This window comes from Melanotaenia boesemani, chromosome 3, assembly GCF_017639745.1.
Source record: "Melanotaenia boesemani isolate fMelBoe1 chromosome 3, fMelBoe1.pri, whole genome shotgun sequence".
Lineage (NCBI taxonomy): Eukaryota > Metazoa > Chordata > Actinopteri > Atheriniformes > Melanotaeniidae > Melanotaenia > Melanotaenia boesemani.
The window spans coordinates 27,724,354-27,737,603 of NC_055684.1; the positions used below are offsets into that span (position 1 = coordinate 27,724,354).

At 35.8% G+C, this 13,250-nt stretch overlaps 1 protein-coding gene and 1 pseudogene across 4 annotated transcripts in view; one reads left to right on the forward strand and one right to left on the reverse strand.

The window, feature by feature from the left end:
- The first annotated feature begins 1,065 nt into the window (after positions 1 to 1,065).
- Positions 1,066 to 5,918, forward strand: LOC121636966 (annotated as a pseudogene).
- Positions 5,919 to 7,108: 1,190 nt separating this feature from the next.
- The window catches only part of patz1 (POZ/BTB and AT hook containing zinc finger 1), a 13,056-nt gene continuing 6,914 nt past the window's right edge, over positions 7,109 to 13,250 (reverse strand). For 2 of the 4 annotated variants that reach the window (XM_041980380.1, XM_041980379.1), the window contains 2 exons: positions 11,504 to 11,716; positions 7,109 to 11,061 (listed from right to left, as the gene is read on the reverse strand). In XM_041980380.1, the coding sequence (XP_041836314.1) occupies positions 10,583 to 11,061; positions 11,504 to 11,716 (692 nt within the window). In that variant the 3' untranslated portion in view covers positions 7,109 to 10,582. The remainder of the gene's footprint in view (positions 11,062 to 11,503; positions 11,717 to 13,250) is intronic. The other 2 variants (XM_041980382.1, XM_041980381.1) reach the window with 1 other exon arrangement.

The window sequence follows — 13,250 nt, forward strand, 5'->3', positions numbered from 1 at the left end:
AGGTGCAAGACCATTAAGACATTTATAAACAACTTAAAGCACCTTAAAATGAATTAATATATTGTAAATGTTCAAATTCAAAATTACCATTTTTTTAAAACAAATCTTCATGTTTTACCGAATGATTTAATGTTTCTATAAGATTCTAGATTTAAAGTATTTATTGTCATTTGCCCAGTAAGAAAACAAGCTTCCCTGAACAATGAAATTCGTACTTTGCCGTCCACGCTGAATGCCATAAAAGATTATAAAATAGAAGAAAACAACTTAAAAACAGATAGAAAAAAGATAAAATAAAAAAACTGAGTATATCATCTATGTACATAAATGTGCTACATAAACTGTTGTGCCACATTCAACAATGAATGATTAGCTGTGCAAAAAAACTGTCATGAGGTAGATGGTAAGATGCATGTGCAATATCTATTATAAGTAATGAGACACATAAAACAGGACTATATAAAAGTCAGTGTGCGGGGTACAGGCCATTGTTACAGACTCCTATCAGCTGTTAAGGAGTCTGATGGCCGAGGGAAAGAAAGAGATTGACATTGTTTTTATCAATGAAAAGGGGTTTGGGAACCATTGCTTTAGGTAAGGATAATTTCTTCAAATCCCATTTGTTAAATTAGACATTTATCTGATCTACTGCATGCACAGATTTCTCATTCAAACATGAATACAGTTTTTTTCCCATGTTTTCACCACAAAACATAACGTGATACGTTTCACATTTTTACAATAAAATATCACGTTATAATAGCAAATTCAAATGTTATTGCCACACATCTCAGGTGTTTTTTTTAACAGGCTTATTGAATGATTTAAGACCACATCCTGAAAAAGAAGCTACAAGAGCTACACAAATTAAAACAGTAAACAATATATACTCTATGTGCTGTATACACTGAGGCTGGGTATTATTCAAGTGTTTGTGCATCCAGTTCCCTTGATCTCAGAGCATAATGCAAATGTGAGCATCAATGTGATGTACACCCACCCTAAATTGTATGAATTGATAACCAAAGCCTGTTGATATGTAACTTCACATGGCATCCTATAAATATGATGGACTTCTGCTTCTCAAGCCAGCATCTACAGCAAACAGCAGCAATCATGGAGATAATATCCAAGAAGGTGAGTGGAAATTGTTAAAATATAGACTTTAAAATATCTCAGCATACAAGAAAAAGTGTGTTTTACCTTTTATGTCAAGCATTTAAAAGTACTCTGATTTTCTTTTAAACAAGCAAAAAACTATAGTTTATTAATCTGAAAGCATTACTGGAGTGAAAATATTCTTATGTTACTGTAAGCATTCAGCCCTTTGGTAATAGTTTGAAACATTTTCTTTAAATCATGTTTGATACAATTTCAAGGTAACAGAATGTTCTGCAGTCGGGTTAATTACAATGTATTTCTCTTTGTCCTCGGAAGCTCTACCTCCTAAATACATGTGATAAGACTGCAACCAAACCTCAGGTTTTTACATTGGTTTCTGTTTCATTGTGTTCATTTGTTCTCACTAAAGTGACAAAAACTATTAAAAGATCACTATGGACTTTCAGTAAATGACACGCCGTATGAGGATGATATTTTTTAAGCACCAAAGTGCTATTTTAGTTAAATCCAGAAACATGGAGCTATGATAAATCCTCTTCAGAAACTTCTGCATCTGCTATTGTATCGGGGGGAAAAGAAACCTGGTTAAACAGAATTAACCTGAGGTGAATTTTCATTGAAGAGATGGTTGCAGCTCAAACTCGTCAGAACAGAGAAGCAACTATTCATCAAGTCTTTATAATCATTTCAATGATCCAAGCATCAAAAATAAACATCCTGTATTCTTATTTGTTTCAACTCAGAGGCTGACAGCTAAAAATGTGGCAACATATGACAAAACTGTGTAGCACCAACCAAAAATCCACAATCTGTTACAGACTGAAGTGCTGCATTCAAAGTACAAAAAAGTGTTTGATTTTTGTCCTTTAATGTTAATTAAAAAGTGAAAAAAGTACCACCTGCTTAAAGTGACACTGCAAGTTACTATTCTGTGTAAACATATAAAATGATTGTCTTTAATGTGATAGTCAAACTTTCATTTGATGTTATCTCATTATCCAACTTGTGAAAGTCAGATCAGACACAACTACAAATACTTGTATTAACAAAAAAGCATAGAGTTGTACAAGTTTACTGGGCTTTGCATGTGAAATTAACATAATACTTGCAAAAATGCTGTGTACTTTGTTAGAATGATTGAATTGGAAGTACTTAAGTTGCTTTAAAGTTTTTAAGTTTCTAAAGATTATTTTCCTTTGGTATAATTTCTGTACAGCAAAACAAATAGGGAATCAATATAGTAGTAATCTATAATACTCAGTCTAATGTCTTACTGTAGTTGAGTCAAAATATACCTTTGTATATTTAACCTACAGGTGTTAAAACTGCATTACATCAGTATTACGGAATTCTCTGGCAAGTAAAACTTTTAAATGTGTGTAACTAGTAGTATTCTAGTAGTAGTGTTAAATCTTTGCTCAAGACTTATTGGTTTACCTTGGCCTTTGGTTGAGTACAGGCACCCTATTGGGGTTTTATGTTGTACTTTTGTGTGTTGTCCCTGTGTCTTCATATTTTATCGGTTTGTGTAATGAATTTTGGAGGCTTTAAATGTATAAATGCGCTATAGAAATAAACTTGACGTTGACATAGACACAGCAATATTACTGAAGAGATTCTGAATCTAATACAGGTCTTCTCAGACTCTTTAAAACACCAGACAAAATGAACAATCCTGACATTCAGAAGAAAGATCCATCTACTAGGTATCAAGTTTTGCTGCTTTAGATTTCTTCTGACCTCTCTGACTTTTCCGCAGCATATCCACAGATTTGTCAACACGTGGATGCTGAGGTATGACACTCCAGTTGATGACTCCCCCTACCAGCTCATTTGGTCCTTCATTGTGGCTGTGTTAAGTCTGGGAGCTTGGGCTGGGGCTGTTCACAGTGGAAGTCTTCCCGTCACTTATGGCCGGTGAGACAGCAACACACAAACACTTTGATATTAATTTGTTGTGAAATTAGTAGATAATTAATAGCAGTTAAGAAATGCAGTTATAACACTCCCTATAGGTTTTTATAGTTTTTAAGAGCTCAGGTTAGTATTTTTCCATGATTTTGTTGGAAAAAAGCTCTCCTGATTAACAACATTGTGGCGATTGTTGCTGCCTTGCTCATGGTATTCAGTCGTATGGCCAAGTCTTTTGAGATGATATAATGTTGGTATGTAATTATTATGTTTAATGTCTGTGTATGTTAGTTTGGTGATTTCCTTCCCTTGCTGCTCTCACTGTGTTTCTCCAAACAGGCCTTGGCCTCAGTGTTCATCTCATGTATCTTGAGGAGAGTTCACCAAAACAACTCAGAGGTTTCTTGACCCTCACCAGTTCAATCTTTATTGGTCTAGGAAAAGTCACTGGTCAGATCATTGGCATCAAGCAAGAATTCACTACTTGTACAGCAGAGGTAGAAACCTATAAGTAATACAAGAAAAACTTAGGGATTGTCATACTTCCAGACTCTACCACTAATCTCACAGTTGCCTAGTTAGTTATTATTGCCATCATCATAATTATTTTAAAGTTCAGATGGTAAATTAACAGGAAGTGGAAAATATTATTTTAACTTTGGAGAAGAGGTGGGATTTAATAAGTTTTACTTCTTCCCTCCCCTTTTCGAGCATGATCTTTGTTTCATTTTTCTTTTTTGTAATTTGAATTCGCATGGCTGTACATGTGGTTTTGTATGTGCTCGAAATAAACTACTACTACTACTATTATTTTTATTGTTCTAGTTTGAAGTGATAGTGGTAGAAATTAATTGCAGTGACCTGTGCTAATTATTATTAATGATGTTTTTCCAGTCTCATTTTTTTTTTTTTTTTTTGTATCTAGCTGGTAGGTCTTTTTTTTATGCTGTGTTCAGGGAGATCATGGGAACAGAGGAAATGTGGCCATTTCTCTTAGCAGTTCGTGGTATTCCAGCCATCCTGCAGTTTGTGACACTGCTTTTCTTCACTCACCTTGGTACCTTTACATTGATAAAAGTGACATTGATGGCAGCAAAGGAGGTGAGTGGACACAACAGACTCAGACTCCAATGAAAAATAAAAAATTAATGAAGAAATTAAAAATTAAATTGCAAATTTAAAAGTTTTATTGTTAGACATTAAAAGTTTGGAGGATTTTTTTTAGGCAAGATACAAGATGGAACAACCACCTTCGCCGAATTGTCACTGATGCCATTTCTTGTTCTTCTTTTAGATTGTTTTTTTTTTTCAAGCTGAAGAATTTTATATTTGAAAGATAACCTTTCAATTTCCATCTTTTTTTGCAATATCATTGTTATTTCCTTCTAAAATGTTTTGAAATGTTACCTGGACTTCAGCACTGACCCTAAAAGTGATTGGTCCACCCTCTTGTTCAGCAGTTAAAAAGATGTTTTTTACATGAAGTTATGCCCTCTTTTTCTCTCCAAATTTCCTTGCAGCAGAACTTATTTTCAAAATGAATCACTTATACAGGTTTCATTTATAAGCTGCTTAAATTTGTGATGGGGTTTGTGAGATTTATTGTGAAAAAAAATGCCACATGATAAAAGCTGTTCTCAAAGTGTTTGTTTTGATGCTTTTAAGGGAAGGACTCCAGTAGTGGCTAGTTCATCCATCTCTTCCTGCAGTTTATATCATACATTTTTATAAAGTTCTGGTTAGTTACTGCCTGTTAGTCTTAAGGTAGCTTGATCTATGATCTAACATAGACAGGCTAACAGTTAACATAATCATCTCTCCAGAAAGATTCCTTCTATTTGTTCCTTGATAATTAGCTAAACTTTTTAGTGTTTATCATTCTCATGTAATTAATGTGTGTGTATTTATATGAGTGTATTAGCTTTGCAGTGGCTGTGGCAGCAGGATGAATTAAAGTTGGAGCTGGAAGACATGCAAAGAGAGAGAGAAAGAGCATGCAGGGGAGAGGGCTAAGACAGTGAAGGATCGGCTCAGCTCTCTGTGTGAGGTGGCAGCTGCTGACTCTTGTCATTCCTTGTGCTGGTGTTCAGTTCTGCGGGATCAATGATGTATGTTTTGTTTCAGTTTTCTACTTAAAACCACAACTGAAAGCTGTATTGCTTTAGGTCCATTTCATTCTGTTTGATGGGTGTCACTGTCTCCTTCAGCTGTACTTCTACGCCTTTGACATCTTCCGTGAGTCGGGCGTGCCAGAGAACCAAATGCATTACTTGGCTATTGGTATTGGAGCAGCAGAGCTTATCGCCGTAACACTGTGTGTAAGTATCTGAAAAAGAAAGAAGGAAACAAAGAAAGATTAATTAAAAAAAGAAACAAACACAAAATGTGAATAATGATAAAATTCTAGTTTACCGAACATGTCTTGAACCTTTACTCACTATTAAATTTCTTGAAGAAAAATTTGCTATAAATCTAAATCCTTCTTGACAGATCGTGCAGGCAGAAAGAAGTTAATGGTGATCTCTTCCTACAAGCCTGGCATCCTTCTGCTTTTGTGATCAGTGGGACCATCAACTGGCTTGGCATGTTCCTGGTTAGGATGTTGTTCGGCTACGTAGTGGTAAGATACCAACACTCCATGTACCATGGTAGGTTTCCACCTAGCTGAGTTGATTTATTTAACACTATGTTTTTTTGTTTCTCCACACAGGAGGGACTTGGGCAGTTCTGCCGTGGCCTACTCCATTGTCAGTGCCATTTATATGTGTTTTGTCCCAGAGACCAAAGGAAAGACAATGGTGGAGATTATTGAAGATTTTAACAAATTCAACTACAAGAACAGGGGTGTTGACACTGACAACACTGGTGTAGAAACCAAATTTTAAGTTATTGACATTTTTTTTATGTGAGTCAATCTACACAACTTAGTGTATTAATCAATTCTAATAATTTTAACAATCAGATTACTTAAATATAGTGCTAATGTCATGAATGTGGAGTTTGTGCATTAAACAGCATTTTTCATTATATCTGAATCCTGAGTTTTAAATCATTAATTTGATGTGGCTCTTTTTGCTCATTTGTGTTTAACCATGAGGATGTCAGTGATGGTAAAATTTACATTAAAAATCGTGTTGGATTTTAGTGCAGCCTGTAGTTTGAAGTTCACTCTGTAATTGAACATGCCTTGAGCTACTTACTGCACTTGAGTGACTCTAGATGGCAGTCCTCCAGGCTGATGAGTATCTCAGAGTAAACCCAACACTATAAACTGTGGAACTTATCAAAAAACATCTAATCAAATGAACTGGAAACAAGTTAGTGTCACCGCTGTGTATGTAAAGTACATCCTGGAGAAGGACAGATTATCCTCTCTCAATGTAAAATTGCAAAGAATTGTCATTTGTTTTTCTTGTCTACATCAAACAAAATAAAAAGATTGAGAGAATCCAGAGAATCTGTGCATGAGAAAAGGGGCTTAGAGACAAAAATGAATAAAACTGCATAAAAACACACATGATTATGTGTTGGACAACACTGTACGGGCTCAGGAAAACTTCTGAAAAACATTTTCAGTGGAAAAAAAATTACTAGCTGATTTCTCTCTACATGAATCAAGGTAAAATGGATAGCTTCACAGCTTAAGGTCAAAATTTATGAGGGCATGGTACTGCATTGTTGCACTTTATAGGTGACTTGCACATCTGTGAAGGCCCATTTGATATTGGGTGACATATACATGTTTTGGAGCTACATTGAAAACACGCATAACCAGATTTTGAAAATATGGGGAAGAAATATTTCAGAGCACAACAGACAGAGGTGCCATGTACAGCATCCTCATCATCATGACCAGATCATGTGGACAAAAAGCTCAATTTAAGCTGACAGTGTTGAAAAGCAAAGAACAAAACCAAAATAATAATCAAACAGATCTATAAAAAAAACATGCGTGTGCTAGCATATGTTTATGCCCACACACAGAAACAATAGTTTCTTTCTACACCGTTATCAGCAGAAATCTATTGACAGCATTGTTTCAGTACCCTTCCGTAGTAAGTAGAGGACCAAAGTATGATTTTCAGCTGCAATTTATTTGATGCTTGTCTTTGCACCAAGAAGAGTTGGAACTCAATAACAGAGTACAAAAACAAACATTTATAGAAAAGTAAGCTTATAGTGAAATATGTCCAAAGACGTCATAACAAAACATGTAGCTCACATTTTTAAGAGCAATCTTGAGTAAAATGATAAAATACCAAGTTAACATATTATACATTTTGAGCTTTTATACAAAAGTGTCAATGCAAGTCACTCTGTACAATTCTTACCCTTAAAAAAAGGAAAAAAAAAGAAAAAAAAAGAGGACCTTTTTTAATCCACTGCTGTGCACAGTCAGTATTTGGAAGGCACTTTGCAACAGACCAAAAGCAGAAAGAAAAACATTTAGGCCTAAATTAATCCATAAAATTATCTGTAACATTTCAGTACCAACATGAATAAAATAAAACATACATCCCAGTGAACCACCAAAACAAAGGTTCTTACAGCATTTTCCATGTCTTCAAACAGTAATTGTAATTAAGAAAAAACAGAAACCCTTATAACCTTTTTAATGAGTAAATACTAGTGCAGAGTGGATCAAAAAAGGGCAGGGGGGGGGGGGCTTGGTTAAAAAGGAGGGTTGAGCACCTGGCAGTGTGAGTGCTACCACAGCAGTGATAGTACAGTGAGCAGTTTAACTGTTACTGCCACCAACCAGTGATCGACATTCAGTCCCAAGCTCAGCTCGCATGCCAGAACATGCACTTTACACTTCTAATGGCCATAACTTAACATCCCTCCACAACACAAACAAGAGAAAAAAATCTTTATATGTACAGGACCACCACTGACAAACACTGATCATATTGGTTGGTTCATATATATATATTTATATATATATTTATATATATTTATAGAGTGTGTGTATATGGGAGTTATATACACTTGTTACAATCACAATAAAAACTTAAATAATATAGGAATGTACTGAATTTAACAGGGTAAATTACTCACAAATAATTAAACCAAAAGCAAGAAACATGATAGACAAACACTCACACACACACACATAAACACACACCACCAGCCCTTTTTCTTTTGGACTGAGCTCAATTTGCATCATGACACGTTTTACAACAAACTAACCTCAGAGATTTGATGTGTGAGCTGTGTGACAGGTCCATATGACACCAAATTATTACATTTTATAATGAACACTTTGCAGTTGTAAACTATGATGTGAAGCACTCTCCTCACGATCAGTGTCATTATATTAAGTTTAAATATTTACAGGAGCAAGAGGAGGGCAACATGATTAGGACAAGCGTAGTTTAAACTGGAAGAGTAAATAATCAAATCTGCAATTATCTTAATTCTTTAATTGGTTGATTAATTTAAAGAATTAAAAAAAAAATCATTGGATCATTGATGTGACATTTAGGAATCTAAATGGCTTTTTCAACATCCTGACACTGCAGGTAGTAGACTCAAATATTAATATGTTTAATTACAGCTTTAAATGTGAGTAAAAATAGAACTTCTCTTTATCATTTCCTGTGGTGAATAAACGGTAAAAAGAGGAAAATGGATCCAAGGCTCCTATTGTATGTTCATTTGAAAAATATCTTCAATTATGTTGGTCTTAACCACAGGAAATTTGTTGGATTAAAATAGTTTGCACTGTTAATTTCCCAAAAATTAACTTGTATCTAAACGGTGACCTTGAGAGCAAATTAAAGTCAAGCCAACAACACATGACAAGTAACTCTGAAAAGGAGAATAATGAATGCTAAAAGTGATGATAGTGAAGGGTCAGTTAACAAAAGCCATGATTTTGAACTACAAACGCTGTACTGTGTTTGAAGGCTGGTGGATCAAAGTGTGAATACCTCTCTGAACCCTCTTGCTGTCTGTTGTGATATACTTCTACTCACATCTCCATGAATAATTATTTGAAAATCAGTGAGCAAATCATGAGATCTTTGTTTGACATTCAAAAATATTTACACAAAAGTGAGGAAATGAATAAGTTAATAAAACACAATCTACACTTCTCAAAAAATATGCTGGGGAAAAAACAAGAAAACCCGACCTTGGTCCCTGATTCATTTCAACAACCAATTTCTCGTTTTGTACATCCTTGATTCTTTTCACCTCTAAGCTGAAAAGCAAACAGATGGGGTAGGGTGGGGGCAAACAATGAGGGTAGAAGCAACAAGTTTTACCCAAAATGAGACCATCTTTCTTCTGAGACGTTACCCAAAATACATGGAATTCAAATATGACTTACGACAAAGCTGCATCATAAGTTTATCTTCTTTTACTGTACTGCTGCTTCTTAGTAGGATGAGTATGTGTACATCTCACAGCTGAAGAAAATACCTAATCAAAAGATACAACTATGCATCCTCGCCTATACCTTCACCAAAAAAAACCCATTTCTTTGCATCAAATACATGTTAGTAATTGAAACGTACAGAACTGATTTCTGGGTAACAGGCGAGAGGATGCAGGAGAGTGATGATCTAGAACAAAAAGAGACCATTTTCTTTACAGCAGGGAAAAAAGCTCATTCACTACAAGCTCCGCCCATGTTTTACAGCACATTTTTCATTGAAATGAATTGGTTTTAAAAATTCCTCTTAGCAATGATTAATGGCTTTCCTCTCTCTATGTCAACCCTTTTTCTCATAAGCAGTTAACTTTACAAACTAAAAAATTATAGCAGGTGCTTAAAAAAAGTGCTTCTTAAGTATAGGAATCCATCATCAAGGTCACTGACAGGTACCAGGTGCTATTCAGCTGCCTGAAAATGGACATTTTCTGTTCGAGGCAGAGGAAAAACTTTCAATAAACGTGTCAAGGAATGTGTAGTGAGCCTTTTAGGAATATTATCTCTCTAACTTGCAGATTCAGAGAATCACAATCACAACTGAGACCAATATAAATCCCTGCACATAAAAAAAACATCCTTTTAAGAAACAAAGAAATTATATAAATATAGAATTTAGCCCCTCCTATGACTCTGAGGTAAAGATTTACAAGGAAAAAGAAAGAATCACTGTAATGGCCAAAGATAAATTTACCAAGTTCACCAGAGCAATTAAGGTGTGAAACAACAATTACTCATCTAAACAATACAGTAAATAAGTCTTTTTGTTAAGCATTTGTGCATTTGAAAACAACACAAGTCAGAGAGAAAGCTCAAAGTAATATAATTTCAACAGATTCACACCAATTAAAAGAAATAAACCTTCATGTCATTTCGTTACAAAGAAAATCTAAATACCAAACACCCTTTCTATACTTTGAAAAAGTAGAAAAAGTAGGAATTATATGGCAGTTTTTTAACAAAAATATTGGATACACATAAGCAATGTGACAAACAAAAAAAGTAGTCTTGAGGCAAAGTTATTCCCAAATACAGAGCATCTTCTGTGGGCAACTGGAGTTTGTCTTAAGAATGGGAGGCTTAACGACAACTTGTAAAACCTCTTAAAAAAAGTCACTTCCCTCCAAAGTCAATTCCACTTTGGCCTGCTTCAGCATCCACGAGTGAAGAAGCGAAAGCAGACTGGACTATCTGAAAACCAAAGGACTCCAGGACAGACATGTTCTGTTGAGGGGAGAAGGGAGAAGTCAGGGAGGGAGCCATCTCACTTAAGCCAGCAGCTGAGACCCCATGGGGCCTCTGGGCTTTGTGAACTCTGTGCCGGTGCTTGTTGAGGTAGGACTTGGTGCGGAAAGCCTGACCACAGATCCCGCAGGTAAACTTTTTCTCCGGCTCTGTCTTGGCTTTAGAGCCCTCTGGAGATGCCAAAACTCCTGCAGAAGCTCCGTTACAGGCTAAAGAAGGCATCTCAAGCTCTGGTCCATCAGATTTGTGTGGAGATTTAAGCTCATCTCCATTGGACAATTCCCTGAACGAAGTATCCGATTCCTCTGACTCCAAATGAGGACATTTCCCAGCATTTTCTTGCCCATCTGAGAAGAATATAGCATGGATAGAAAGAAAGTGGCAAAGCAGAAAAAAAAGAAGAAGAAAGAACAGAAATGGGAGACAAGAGAGGCATGAATTAGCAGAAACGGTTATAAAACTGGTATTTATCAAATGCAGCTGTAATCCAGTAGCTGGTTGGAATCTGCAGAAACAGCAAATTTAAAAAACAGCAGCTGTTAAGGTAAAAGGTCCCAAGCACAAGTTCAACCAAACAATTAGGACAAATAACTTAAAGCAGATAACTTGGTGGAATTTTTATAAGAAATGCCTTAAAAAAATACAACTACAGTATCTACAGTATTTGCATAAAAGCATATAGCTCAGTCCATTTGCTCAGAGTCCACTGGCATTTCTGCTTTGCTCATCCAACCAGTAAGCCATGCTAGCTCCATGCCCCCACCAAACCATCTGCTGGACTGTACTGACCTGCGACAGGCCCATGGGCGGGGAAGCCAGGCACCCCGCCAGAGCGACACTCCCAGAAATATGGAGCCCCACCTGGCTTCCCCATGAGCAACTCAGGCTGCAAGCAGAGGGTTGAATGGCCAGGCTGGGGAAGAACTGGGTGTCCCGACAGACCATGACAGCGACCCTCTGCCTCAGACGAGGTGAGAAGCAGCTGGCGACTGGCACACAGGTCTACACAACACCCAGCCAGGGAGAAAGGAGGGGGGAGGGGACAGACATCAAAGGCCGACGGAAACCATTTGAACAAAGTTACCTTCATATCATCAGGAGCATCTGGAATACTGTTTGTAAACACAGTTCACTAGATGGGTGTAGTAGTATGAATGAGTTCCATGCTGAGTGAGTCTAATTACTAAAACTGTCAGTAATGAATGAATTAACTTTTTTTTTCTCCATTTCCCCTTGAGCAAATTCCAAACGCTAAACTACTTGCTTAAAATGTAAACAGCTCATCTTAACAGTGGATTTTTGTTTAAAAAAAACAAAAAAAACAAACAAAAAACAAAATAAAAACACAGACATGAGTTGACTAATAAGCTACTTCTAGGAGTTAAATGATGTAAATTCTGCCAACTAAGTGCAGTTCCTTCTCAGAATGGAAATTTTACATTTGTTACATGGAAAATTTGAATTATTATTATTATTTTTAATAAGCAATAAAAAAGATGCCATTTAGCAGTGATATAACAAGCCAGTGCTTTACTACAATGCATTCTGAGCAAATTCCTGACAATAAATGAGACTAGTGTGACAACAGCGATTCACACATTTCTATAGTTAAATAATTATTTTGTCAAGTGAGAAAAATTCCAAAACCCACTTAAGGTCAAGTACAGTTAGCTTAAATATATTAACTTTCTATTTATGTTTATCATTGTCTTAACAAAACCCAGTTGCTTCAGATCTTTGCCTCTCATGTACAAAATCAAACTGCTGTGCTCATATTGTGAGAAAAGGCAAAGACTTAGAGAAGAGGCAGAATAATAATAATAAAAAAACAAACAAGCAAACAAAAAAAAACTATTATTTAGACCCAATAATACTGACAATTTTACTAATACAATTTTGGATCTGTAAAAATAATAAAAATTAAACAAAAATAAACATAGCAAATTTGGCTAACAAAAGTCTGAAATCATATGCAAACCAGCATTTTTGGTAACATCCAGACAGACAGGCAACCAAAAATCGAGTAGATAATAATCATGAGCTATATTAGCCTACTGGATCACCATTCTAAGTACTTCACCAGCTATCCCCAAAATGCAGTTGTTTTGTTGCTCTTGTACAAGCTTTAGTATGAATGCTTCCAATTTATTACAAAGAGGAATAATCATAAAACACATAACATAAAACACTGTCACTTTGCAACCTAGACCAATAACATCGTTATTAAAGATAAAACTGTTTCACAACTACTTATAGAAGCAATTAACCAACTGAGGTTGTGTAGTTTGTCTATATGCTACTGTTTCCCCCACAGAACTTGCACCACTACAAAGGTCTCAATGAATCCAGGATAAATGGAGCACACATTTAGACAGTCATGCAACACTGAGCGTAGTTGAACAACTGATGAATCAGCCAAGAAGTAACAGTGTTAACCATAATGCCATAGCCATGCTGGACAGACACATACAGGCAAAAGTGAAACAGCATCCTTAATTTTACTTCAAGAGAGAAAAAGAGAGATCTTCTAGAATCT